General features: G+C 46.9%; 1 protein-coding gene and 1 pseudogene across 1 annotated transcript in view; both read left to right on the top strand.

The window, feature by feature from the left end:
- The first annotated feature begins 631 nt into the window (after positions 1 to 631).
- Positions 632 to 3,299, top strand: LOC132018728 (retinoic acid early transcript 1E-like; annotated as a pseudogene).
- LOC132018727 (low-density lipoprotein receptor-related protein 11-like) overlaps positions 3,000 to 13,250 on the top strand; it is an 11,695-nt gene continuing 1,444 nt past the window's right edge. Inside the window, 1 exon segment of the mRNA XM_059401593.1 lies at positions 3,000 to 3,017. Within this exon segment, the coding sequence (XP_059257576.1) occupies positions 3,000 to 3,017 (18 nt within the window).

The raw sequence follows: 13,250 nt of genomic DNA, 5'->3' as shown, positions 1-13,250 counted from the left end.
TAGGTGAGTCATTGAGAAGTAATTAGGATAGGAGGCTGCCCCTCACTGCTGCCTATAAAAAGAAAAGGAAGTTCTTATTGTTTCCTGCTACAATCCACCAGGTTGAAGACACAAGGAGAAAACTGCCTTCTTCGAGCTAGGAAGGGGTCCTCACTGGACAGAGGATCTGCTGATGTTTTGATCTTGAACTCCCCAGCCTCAGGAACTGTAAGAAATAGACACTTGCTTTCTCAGCTGCCTGACATGTGCTATCCTGTTATAGCAGCCTGAGCTTGCTAAGATGGTTGGATGAAATGGGGCGGAGGGATAGCTGTAAAGGTGAGGGAGGGAATGCGCTGAAAAGCATTAAGTCTTCAGAGGCACTTTCAAGAGAAAAAATGACATGAGAAATGTCACAGTGACACCAAGATTTCTTTGTTCTTAGTCTAATTTGCACAACTCAAACACCAGAACCCCAAGATTTTCTCTAATGATAAAATACTTGGCTTTTCTTGGGTTTACACGTGTTGGCTCCAACAGCATTGCTGACTCAAGATTGTCAACCTGTCTTTGATGATAGACTAGGTGCCCTGTGTCTCCAGGTCCTTTGATTAACCTGTGTGCACTTGGTAAGTGTGAATCTCAATCAGACATGAGGGATGAGATCCAGTAGACATAGAAGGGGGTGGGAAAGGGGAGAGTGGAGAAAATGTGGGAAGACAGAGGAGGAAATGGGAAGATCAGGGAGGGAAGAAGAGGCAGTGTGGGAAGACAGGAAGTTGGTGGCAGCATGGGGGAGTGGGGGAGGGGAAAGGAACTCACTTCACTGCCAACAATCCCCACTTAGACTGGGAGTGGTTTTGAGGAGAGTGGAGAGGGATTTTTTTCAAGTGAAATTTGCTTTGTGATGTCTTCTCTCTTTCTTGTCTTAAATGAGTAATCTTATCTTGAAAGGTACAAAACTCTCCCTCAGCACCACTTGCTTCTGTCAGATTCCTGCAGGACTGTCAGCCATCTTGTATGACAACATTGGAAAGGGCCCCACAACCACGTCCTGTAGTGTGCTGTCCAAGGGGCCGCTCCTCAGGAATGTTGCCAGTATCTTACACTGCAGGTTCTGTTTTGTTATTGCTGCTGCTGGTACAAGCCGTGAGTGTCCTGAGATCTGGGGACCTAGCTGGGTTGAGGGAAGACAGGAGAAAAGGGCTTCCCCACATTTCAGGCAAGTGCCAACCTGTCCATGTGCTCTGAAGGACCAGAACCCCAGGCTAAGGCACTCTCCTTGTACGGTGCTCCATAGGGCAGCTCCCCCTCTCCTGCCAGTTCCCACCCTCTATTCCAGGAAGCCTCTCCTGGTTACCCCCAGGAGCCATCAGGAGTTTGGCATGTGTCCTTACTGTCTTTTTATTTATTTTTTTCCTTTCTATTGAAAGTCCTGTCTGGTGAGCTAGATTTTAAGTCCCAGGAAGACAGACACTGTTTTGTAGTTTTTCTACCTAAGAACTTGACAGATGTCACTAAAAGTATTTGTCAGATATATCCTCCTGGTAATAGTATGCATCCCTGAGGGGTCTATGGTAGGTAACACCAAAGTACTTTCCTGAAGCTCAGACAGTAAAAGGTGGGGACTAAGGATCCAGAAGTGGATGGGGCTGGGATGGAGACGCCTTTCCCCTCCCTCTGCCGTGAGCCTTTCAGAGGGAGTCTTGGGGCCCCAGCAGGCTTTTTCTTTCACAGACTCTCACTCTCTCTGCCTTGACCTCACTGTCACATCTCAATCCAGACCTGGACACCGCTGCTATGAAGTTCAGGGCTCAGTGGACAAAAAGCTTCCTTCAGTATGACAGTGACAACAACAATTTCAGACCTTTGGGTCTCCTGGCGCGGAAGGCGAATGCCACCAAAGCATGGACAAAACTGACAGAGACACTGGAAGAGGTGGGGTAAGAGCTCTGGATGATCCTGCCTGACATAAAACTGGAGAACAGCATGACCAGGGGTGAGTAGGGGAAGGGGCTGGGGTGAGGGAGACAGTCAGCAAGAGAGACAAGGAGCATGTGAAGGGAAGGGGCTCCTGTACAAGAACTCAACACTGGCTCCACCTCAGAGACACGCTGGACCTCATAGGAGATCATGGTGTTAAGAGTCCAAGCAGATGACTTTGTGTGTGGATTGCAGGTCCTCCCTCCCTGGACAACCAGCTGTGTTGTCAGCATGAAGCAGAACGGTGCCCCACTGTTTCCTGGCACTTCAACATAAATGGACAGGCGGCCCTCCTCTTTGACACTATGAGCATGACCTGGACAGTCGTGAACCCTGGAGCCAGAGGCATCAAGGAGGAGTGGGAGGACAAGGGGCTGTCTGACTATTTCAGGAGGATCTCCATGGGAGACTGCAATCACTGGCTCGGGGCATACTTAGAACACTGGGAGAAAGTGCTGGAGCCCCCAGATAAATGAGCAGGGTGAGGTGGTTGCTCTCTTTGAAGGTTAAATACCTTCATTCTCTGTGTGGATAGGAGTACGAGTGTGCAATTGATTTGATGGATTAGTCAACTAACTGAGCTCTTGGTGGACCGGAGAGGCAGTGACCGCCATAGGCCCTCCTATCGCACTCCTTTCCATTCCCCTCCCTCTGTGCAGGGGCCCCCTTCCCCCATAACCAATGATCCAGTCACTCGAAACTTCTAGGTGGTCCCTGAGTCTACCAGCTACATGGTGCTTACAGCCTTCTCTTCTTCCTCTGTTTTACTTATCCTTTAAGCAGTACAAAGGCCACATCTGAGGAAGCCCTCCCCACCTCCCCCCAGACAGAATGAAGCCCCCCCCAGTTCTGTCATCCTCAGAAAGCTCTGCACACAGTGTATATCTCACACTCTGTGATAATCAGATGGACATCAGCTGTCCCCTCAGTAGAAATATGAGTTCCATGAGGACAGGGCAGAGCCCTGCATTCCTCCATAGACTCCAGGATCGGATAGAGCAGCTGCCACATCATGAATCAATAAATTTGGAGGTGACATGGGCTGCCTGGGGCAAGTAGGTGCTCAGGAAGGTATTTTATTATCTTTATTGAAATATAATTAACATCCAGAATATATTAATTTCATATGTATAATATGATTCAACAATTTTATACATTTTGCAGTTCTCATTTGCATACGTAGATTCTTAAGCCCCTTTACCTGCAAGGATCCCTTCTGGCGATCATCAGGAAGGTATTTTCTTAGGTTGAACAGGACTTTGACTTTTTGTTTGTTTTAGCAGCATCAGTAAATGTCTCAGAACCCAAGTCTTCGTCCATCTGGGAAACTCCAAGGATTGTTTTAGCAATCTTCATCAGCTCAGTTTGGATCTTCTTTGGCATCTTTATGAAATAAAGTAAGTGTGCAGCAGGCTGTCTCTAGCTGTGGGAGAGGACAAAGTCTAGTAAAGACTTGGGAGAGGTGCACCATGGGTCTCACCCAAGCTCTTGTCCACTGATCCATCTCCACGCAGAAATGATGCCCTTTCTTAGTGTTGAGCCCCACAACCCACGCTAGAGCTGGGGTTACTCTGAAGTGGGGGCGGATGGAGGCTGGTCCAGGTGGCACAATAGGACAGTGAAGGGAGGGGCGAAACTGTGTCTAGTCCTACAGTTGGGCAGGGTTTCAGATCCACTTCCTGGATAGTGTATTGTCTTATTGCACTCTATCCTAGGATTCCCCCAGTTTTTTGATGAAAAAAATTGATTGCTCTGTGAGGATAGTATGATGTCCTCAACAATCTTTGTAATGTCACAATAATTGTTCTATAATCAGGGATTTCTTCTCTGGACTAGGAGGTAGTTGCAGCATTAGACCAACCCTAGCTGGCAAAAACTGACACTGATCTGACTGCCAATCCAATACATGATCTTTTACCACGGGTGGGTTTACTGAGAAGCTGATGAGTCTTCAGCTTCAGAACCCTTCCTTTAGGGGCGCCACGTGGCTCACTCTTTAAGAGTTTGCTTTCCGCTCTGGTCATGATCCCAGGGCCCTGGGACCGAGCCCTGCATGGGGCTCCCTGCTCAGTGGGGAGCCTGCTGCTCCCTCTCCCACTCTGCCCCCCGCCCTGCTTGTGTTCCCTGTCTCCCTCTCTGCCAAATAAGTACACAAAATCTGAAAAAAAAAAAAAAAAACCGACAAAAAAAGAACCCTTCTTTTACTCAGCCTCCTTCTGCCATGGCCCTTGAAGGGGCCCTGCAATGCGCTGACTTGGTCATTTTGAAGAATTGGCAAAAGGAAGCTATTTGTTCATCATTTGGGCCTGTTCGCTTTACTCTGAAGCTCTTTCCATCAGATGTTGCCCATGTCAGGTGGACCTGGAGAGGTTGCTGGCATTTTTTTTTAATTCAGTTGAGAGGAAAATGAGCTAGGGATATATTTATTTTGGCTTAATGAGAAATGTTTATGTGTTCACATACATTTTCTTGTGCAGATAAATTATTGCTGTGCGGAAACCACAGGTCCGCCGTGCCACCTGACTAGATGTCATAACACAAAGGTACAAGGCCACATGGCAAAGTGACATGTGGGAATTAACTTATCTGTTTACATATTAATGTGCCCTATAGCACTTGGCTTAGTTGCAAGGATAAATAATAATGTGACATATTTACAAATGAAGCACTATGGAGAAATCAATGAGGAGGGAACTGCTACACAAAACATGAATGATTCCCATAGATAGGAAATTCAGAGGAAAATGTCAGACACTGAAGAATATATACTCTGTGTTTCTATTTATGTAAATTTCAAAATCAACAAAACTAATCCTTGATAATAGAAGTCAGAATAGTGGACCCTGATCAGGAAACGATCTATAAGCTTATCTGACAGGTGATTATGCAGACACAGTTCACTTTAATAAAACATCAAGCTGACCATTAAAAAGATTTATACACTTTACCATATAAGAATATTACATTTCAACAAGAATTTTTTTTTTAAATTTTAAGTAGATATTTCAGTTTTCATTAATGTCTTGACAGGCTGGTAGTTTTCTTGTCATGAATATTTTAAATGGTGAATTAAATTATAAATACATTATACATTTTTTTCTGAATAGAATCAGATATATACACAGTGAAAAACAGAGACTCAGATGGACAGAGAGAATGTGATAACATGCCAGACAGCATCAGAGCCCACTGACTAGTCCCCTACCTATATCACTGCTCTAACCTTCCAAATTTATTTCTTTCTGCCATCGCTGTCATCATCCTCATAATGTCCTCCCCAGGTTCACCCAGACCTCACAAACCGAAGTATAGCAATTTAGAAAAGATGGCAGCTCTGGGGTTAAAGTCAAAGTCCCTGGGGCTCTCTGTGGAGTCCAAAGTTAAGATTCTTTCTTATTTTTTTTTTTTAAGATTGTATTTGTTTATTTGAGAGAGAGAGAGAAAACGTGTGTGTGTGTGTGTGTGTGAGAGAGAGAGAGAGAGAGACACAGAGAGAGAGAGACAGACGGGCACGGGAGCAGAGGGAGGGGCAGTTAGAGAAACAAACTCTGCACTGAAGCAGGGAGCCTGACATGGGGCTCAATCCCAAGCCCTGAGATCATGACCCAAGCCAAAGGCAGACGCTTGACCGACAGAGCCACCCAGGCCCTCCCAAAGATATGATTTTGATGACAAAAATAACTCACTCCATCTATGGTTCAACGAGGAGCAATGTTACCGCTGTAGGAGATGATTCAGCTCTTTGAGCTGTTCAAAAGAACACTAATGTTCAGTCTTCTCATTTTTAAAAAAAAAAACTTTTTTATTTTTTATATTTTTAAAAGATTTTATTTATTTATTTGAGCAAGAGAGCAAGTAAATGAGAGCATGAGAGGGAAGAAGGTCAGAGGAGGAAGCAAACCCCCGTGGAGCTGGAAGCCAGATGCGGGACCTGATCCAGGGACCGCGGGATCATGACCTGAGCCAAAGACAGCCGCCCAACCAACAGAGCCACACAGGGCTCAGGGCTCAGGGCCACGAAGGGCTCAGGGCCCCCAAAAAGAACTTAAAATATATATATTTTTTTTACTTATTTATTTGACAGAGATCACAAACAGGCAGAGAGTGGGGCAGGAGCAGGCTCCCTGCTGAGCAGAGAGCCTGATGCAGGCCACCTGAGCTGAAGCCAGAGGCTTAACCCACTTAACCTGAGGGATCATTGGTCCGTCAGGAGCACGGGTGACAATCTGGACTCGCAGTTGGCATCTGAAGGATGTTGAGGCAGGAAGCCTTGTAGGATTGACCCCTTGTACTGTGAGATCTAATGCCATTTCCACATAATCCGTGTCAGAATGGAATTAAATTGTAAGCTACCTGCCTACTTACTGTCTGGAGAATTGCTTGTTGGGGCCGGGACATACTTTTTTCCTCCATCAGTGGAATTGAGTGCAAAACCTTTTTAGTGGAACTTTGTTGCAGCAAGCCTAGCAAATAGACACGCAGGACATACAAAAACTAAAGGCACAGGCATCCCTAAGTTCTCAAAAGATGATTGCAAATAACAGCCTGGGAAGTCTTGGTAAACCAGATACAATGGTGGAGCTGACAGGCAAATGAACTTGTGCAAAAGGGAGGGGAGGGAGTGAGCAATAGAGGGCTTTGCTGGTGGTTTCCCTCTGCGAGCCAGGCAGCTCCCACCCACTGTCCCTTTCCTTTCCCCATCAAACCCCTCAGACCCTCCCACCCCCACACCCTGCCCACCATTCCTTGAGGCCAATGGCCTACCTACCCACTTCACCACAGTGTGGGAGGTAAGGTTAGATCATTGTTTCTATATTATAGGTAAACAACCTGGGCTTTAAAGAGAGTAGGTGCTTGCCCCAAGGCCACACAACCAGCAAGTATTGGCCTAGGTGTTGCTGACCAAGAACTTGAGACTGTGCTATATTAAGCAGGTTAAGTTGCATGAGAGAAGTGGCAGTCCTTTGCCAGTTTTTAAATATCTGAAGGACTGCCACTTGGCAGAAGGTAGAGATTGCTCTGAGAGATCCCAGAAAATGAACTAGGACAAGTACAAAGTGATTAGAACTGAATATAAGGAAAAACATTTCTTTTTTCTTTTTTCTTTTTTTTTTTTTTAATTTGACAGACAGAGATCGCAAGTAGGCAGAGAGGCAGACAGAGAGAGAGGGAGAAGCAGGCTCCCCGCTGAGCAGAGAGCCTAATGCAGGGCTCAATCCCAGGACCCTGGGATCATGACCTGAGCTGAAGGCAGATGCTTTAAGCCACTGAGCCACCCAGGTGCCCCAGGAAAAATATTTCTAATGACTATAATAGAGTTGCCCAGAAATGGACTGGCTTTGCTACGTGAATTAGGATATTCCCACCCACTATAACTCGGGGATAGTCACGGCATATGCGGCGTAAGGTTGCTGTGAAAGACCCCTCTCCCCTTGCTAAAGGCTTGTTTAAGTAACCTGACGTTCCCAAAAGCACCCCCTATCCCCTTGCTGAAGGCTTGATTGTTCCCATAGCTGGATGGCAACACATACCAGGATGTCTATTGTCTGTGATCACCCGGTCTGTCAAAAGAAAAGACAAATGAGGAATAGAGTGTACCTGGGACTTTCCAGAGTGCTGAGCCAAGGCCCACCAGAACAAACCGTTGTGTCCTTGCCTTAAACCCAGTGCCTGACAATGCTTGATTTAAGTTAACCAATCAGATCCCTGTAACCAAGCATCTGCTTCTGTAAGCTCGCTTCCCGTCACCCCAACCCTTGCCCTATATAATCTGCTCCCCAATCTATCCCGGCACGCTCAGCCCACAAAGGCTGATGCGTCCACAGGCGCCTGTGTAACCAATAAACCTCTTGCAACTTGCATCCAGTGGAGGCTTGGTGTCTGCTTCTTGGGTGCGGATCAAGGGTCTTTCAGCTGTAAGTCAAGAAGTCAGCATTTGCGCAGAACTCAAAACAGTTCTTGGCAGCCCCTACCTAACACAACACTTATTTTTTATTTATTTTTTTTTTATTTATTTTCAGCATAACAGTATTCATTATTTCTGCACCACACCCAGTGCTCCATGCAATCCGTGCCCTCTCTAATACCCACCACCTGGTACCCCGACCTCCCACCCCCTGCCCCTTCAAAACCCTCAGATTGTTTTTCAGAGTCCATAGTCTCTCATGGTTCAACACAACACTTCTTATAAGTGTCTCTTAAGTTTAAAATAAAAATCAAAGAAGTGTCCGAGCAAACACTGGGCATTGACTTAGTCAGTGATTAGACAACTTTCCAAGAAACTCCTCAGCTTCTTACCACTGCCTTTGTCTCACTCCGTCCTCGGTGGGGGAGGGAAGGCAGGGCCAGAAGCCATGTTTCACCTTCATGTTCTCTGCATCTCAGTCACTGGCCCCTGGGGGGATGGCGGGGACAAAGGGCCAAACCAGACTCAACAGAACCTCCCTCCCGGGACCAACTGTTGCTGACTCAGTTTCTGTGCTTTCCTGGAATTGAGGTGAGGTAAACTCGGGCTTTGCACAAGGAGGGCAGAAAAGGCCAGACTGAGCGAAGCAGGAGTCATGGGTGCGGACAGAGAGGGAGATCCAAGACCGCTTGGTCCTAGGAAGGAGAAATATTCCCTGGGAGACCAGCTGCCGGGTTGCTCCGAGCTCTTGGACTTTGGGTCTAGGCCCTCCTTCAGGGCCCATCTGCCCTACCTCTGAGTCATCTCGCAGGTTTATGCACAATGGCTCTTTTACATGGAGCCTCGCAGAGATTTAATCAGGCCAGACCTGCATCACTTGCCTGTGTAAGGGCCTATTTAGCCAGAGCGGCTCCATCTGGTTAAACAGTGATTTTGTTGTTTATGCAGTAAAACTTAAACTGACACTGCCCCCTCCCCCAGGGGAACTTTCTTAAAAGCAAGTCTGGGAAACCAGTCCCAGGTACCAAAGCCAAATACAAGGCCGGGTCAGGTCAGGTGGAGACATCCAATCAGTGGGGCATGCATACTGTCTCCCTAGCTACCAAGGGGTGTGGGCCCTGACTTTGGGTGCCTTTTCAGCACCAATTCTGACCAAGGTGATAGGCTAGTTCAAATAGCTACTATGGGGTGAACTGTAATTCAATTGGCCACCCGCGTGTGACCTAGCATGACTGTGCAGCATTCTCTGTGTGTTGCAATCTCATTGGCCACCTGTGTGTGGCCAGGCTCAACCACATGGCCTTTGCTCTATAAAAGTTAGTCTGTGAGGCTGGGAGGGGTCGCCCTCTCTGTAAGAGGTGGCCCCTACCGGTCGGTCGGTTTGATTCTCGATGCTGGCCACGAAATAAAGATTTGCTTGACCTTCACATTGTTGCGGCCTTGCTCCTTTGATCACAGACTCACTATTGGGGGACCTTTCAGCCTGCAAGGGAGAAAAGCACCCCAAGTTTAAAGCCAAGCAAGGAGGCTCTTAGCGAAGCCATCTGGGCCTTTAACATTGTCAGGCAGCTCTTGCCTTCACTCTGTTCCTGTCTGGGGCTGTGTGCTTACTGTTCTCCCTCCAGACTGCTCCCTTTGTCATCCTCTGCTGAGCCATTTCTCGGCTCCATCCTCCCCTTCCACAGAGCCCGGGAGCTCACCTGGCTTTCCAGCTATGCTGTTCTCTCTGACTCCATGTTTCTGGATTCTGTACTGGATGCTCCTGGGAGAGAGAATCTGAGGGGCTCCGCTTGGCCCTGGTGCCCCTTACTGGTTTCCTGAGCCAACATGCGCAGGGCACCTGGAAGCTGGGGCTGCCTCTTCCAGGGAAGTGCGCAGAGCAGACTCTGAAAGTGTTGGGCAAGGAGGAATCACGGTATAATGACCGTCGGGCTGATAGGCTGTATGAGAGTCAGGCTTCAGAAGGGTCACATGCCTTCTAATCCTGGGGAATCTCCTTCATTTCTGTGAGCCCTAGTTTTTGTAGTTTTTGACATATGTGTCCTCACATACAAATGCTTCATTCATCGATAAGGTGTTGATGTTTATGTTTTCAAAACAAAGATATTTTGCTTCGGATAAAAATGAAAGGAGAAAAACCGGAAGTTGGAGATACATGATTTATTTGCTCTATCACATACCGGAATCAGCCCAATCCTCCCTCCTAATACACCATGCAAAGATACTTGTTTTTTCAGTGTTTTATTAAAGTGTGATTGAAGACCATAAGCTATATGTACTCAAGTATACAGTCGGATGGGGCTTCACATACGCATGCTCCAGTGAGACCATCACCACAGTCAAGGCATGAACATCTGTCTATCACCTGCTAGCTCAAGTGTCCTTGAACGTCTTTGTAATCCTTCCCCCTGACATCCACCCCTCCACCCCTGCACCCTGGAATTACAGGTTTCTCCACTCAGGCTGCCCAGAACATCGACTATTCCCAGGCCTGTGCAGCTGGGAAATTGTTCTGTCTGCTTCTTTCCAGTGGTTCTTTCTCTGGCCTTGGATGTTCTCCTCATATGCATGTAGTCGACCAGTACTCTGGGGAAGGCTTGGGGTGGGGCAGGGGGCCTCTGCACATCTCCAGAATTCTTTCTGTGTAGTTGTCTCCCCTCCGGTACTCTGCTCTGTGGATTCTAGGCACCTGGCCACCCCCTCCGAATTCTCAATTCCATCTGCTCTGCTCAGAGAGACTGCCAGGCTCCTTTTGGGTTCCCCGCCCAGCCCTGCAGTTTGGAATCCCTCCCTGGGCAGGAAGCCAGGACAGTCGAAAGGATCCCTTCCTTAGTATCCCTTCTCCTGGGTGCTCTGCTGCCTATTATCTGATGTCCAAAGCACATTGTTACTTTTTATCCTTTTTTTCTGGATTTTTCTTTTTTTTAGATTTTATTTATTAATTTGTCAGAGAGAGAGGGCACAAGCAGGCAAAGTGGCAGGCAGAGGCAGAGAGAGAAGCAGGCTTCCCTCTGAGCAAGGAGCCTGATGCAGGACTTGATCCCAGGACTCTGGGATCATGACCCGAGCCTAAGGCAGCGGCTTAACCGACTGAGCCACCCAGGTGTTCCCTTTTCTGGATTTTTCATCAAACTTCATAGGCTAAATCCAACCCCTTTGTTCTATTATGACTGCAGAAGAAGAAAGGGACTGCTTTTTTAAAAAATGTAAAATGTTTTATGACAACCTCATTGAAAAGATTTCAACTGATATGAAGTCTTATAAAGTAAAAAAGTACCTATCCCCCTCCACTGTTCCCATCTCACACCCCAGAAATAACCAGTGTTCATAGTAAACACATTAAGTCATTTCCACTTTTCTCCAAGGGACCCTGTTAAAGTTAGAGAGGGGGCATCTTTAGCAGTGCTTGCAGGATTGGAAATGAATGCTCCTGAGGAACCTTGTCCCTCCCACTGTCCCTCATTATCTCCCCCGTGGAGCACATGAGCTGAGTCTCATTCTGTACTGACCTCTCTTCCACTGTCCCAATAGCACAAGCAAGTGTCCTGTGTTCTTCTTAAGATCTCTGTGAAGACCATATGAAATCACGTACCTGAAAGTGCTTGGCAAACTTTGAAATCATTACAGTTGTTAATTAATGCTATAGTCTACTATCATATGTGTCTATTGTTCATATTAATAATTATTTTATCACAGCTAGTATTTAGAAGATTTGAATGCTACCTTCAGGATCTACTTTTATACCTTCAGTGTCCATTTTTATCACCAAGACAGTTTCTCCTTATCATAAGCCTACTGGAGCTCTCTGAGGTCTAAGGTGAAAGGAATCCTTATGCTGTCAAGGACATCATTAAGTGGCTTCAGTTGCATGGGGTGAATATCTCTGAGGTGGAAGAATCTGTAACCCAAAGTGGGCCCCTCCCTGTACGGCTAAGATGTTAAAAATTTCAGCTTCAGACCCATGCATATACAACCTCATGAACTCTATGAATTTTCCTTTTCATGGAATAGCAAGAAATAATGGATTATTTTCTTTTTTCTTCTTTTGTATTTTTACCTTTAGTTCTATCTCCTTCTCTGTTCTAGATCTGAAAGCAATGGGTTCCTAGATATAACTCTAAAACCATATATATATATTCAGAAACTATTTTTCTATCCAATTATTTTCTCTTTCCCTCTAAAAAGGACACCGAACCATGTGGAAATTACAATGGTCATGCATCCAATCAAAAAAACTTCTGGACATGCCAAAAAGCAAGAAATTGTGCTCCATAATCAGGAGAAAAATGAATCGATAGAAACTCTGAAAAAAGAGATGTAGAAGCTGCTGGCAGTTACAACGCAGGTGTAGTCTCCAGGGGATGGGATTTTGATAAACCTTACTAAGCCATTTAAAACACTACTGCTCTGGCGCCCCTAGGTGACGCTGTGGGATTAGCCGCTCGCCCCTGGTGTACCCTGAGGTGAGGATCTCCAGGTCACGGGATCCACCTGCGTGGGCAGTGAAACCTTGTCTAAGCTGGGCTGTCAGCTTGAGATTCTCCCTCCATCTCCTTTTGCCCCTCCCGCTGGTGCTCTCTCTCTCTCTCTCTCTCTCAAATAAATAAATCTTTAAAAACAGAACAGAACAGTGCTCAGTTTTGTAACCGTGTATGGTGACAGATGGTGGTGATCCGTGAACGGTATATACAAGTGCTGAATCATTGTGTACACCTGAAGCTAACCTGTTATATGTCAAGCGTATCTCCGTAAAGGAAAAGGTTATCTGCTAAATTTAATTAAATAAAATGCATCTTCACGAGATCTTACATGATCCAAGCTGAAGGCCTCTCTACACGCCATATAGAGATCATCAGGTCCTCGTAACTGGATGTGTTCAGATGTCCGGTTATGTCAGTGGAAATACGACTGCACGTGACTACTTGATTTTTATATTTTTCAGCAGCGTTGCCCGCCTTGTGCTACCCAAGTGCATCTGGGGACCCGAACGTGACGGGGATATTGGAAGTGAAGGACCAAAGACTGTCTGAACTGGTTCCCCAGTTCAAGTCCCTTTTCTAAAGCAGACCCTGAGGTCACAAAGATCTGAGCTTCCCCAAGCACGGTCGCATGTCAATAAAGCCGAGTGGATTTAGGCACAGTCCCCCGTCCAGACTCGGAGGGCCGCGGTCGCCCATGCAGGCTCAGTACACACAGCACCCCTAGAATCTCACACAGCAGGTCTCCCTCCTGCGCGCTCCCGGTTTGGAGGAGTCTGCAGAGGGCGGTGTGCGCCTGTGGTCTTTGCCAGCTGGGAGCAAAACTGCACGCGAGAGGGGCGGGGCCGTCGGAGGCGGGGCCGTCGGAGGCGGGGCCGTCGGAGGCGGGGCCGTCGGAGGCGGGG

Source organism: Mustela nigripes, chromosome 5, assembly GCF_022355385.1.
Source record: "Mustela nigripes isolate SB6536 chromosome 5, MUSNIG.SB6536, whole genome shotgun sequence".
NCBI lineage: Eukaryota > Metazoa > Chordata > Mammalia > Carnivora > Mustelidae > Mustela > Mustela nigripes.
The sequence above is the reverse complement of the archived record's forward strand: the minus strand, read 5'-3'. Positions and strand labels throughout refer to the sequence as shown.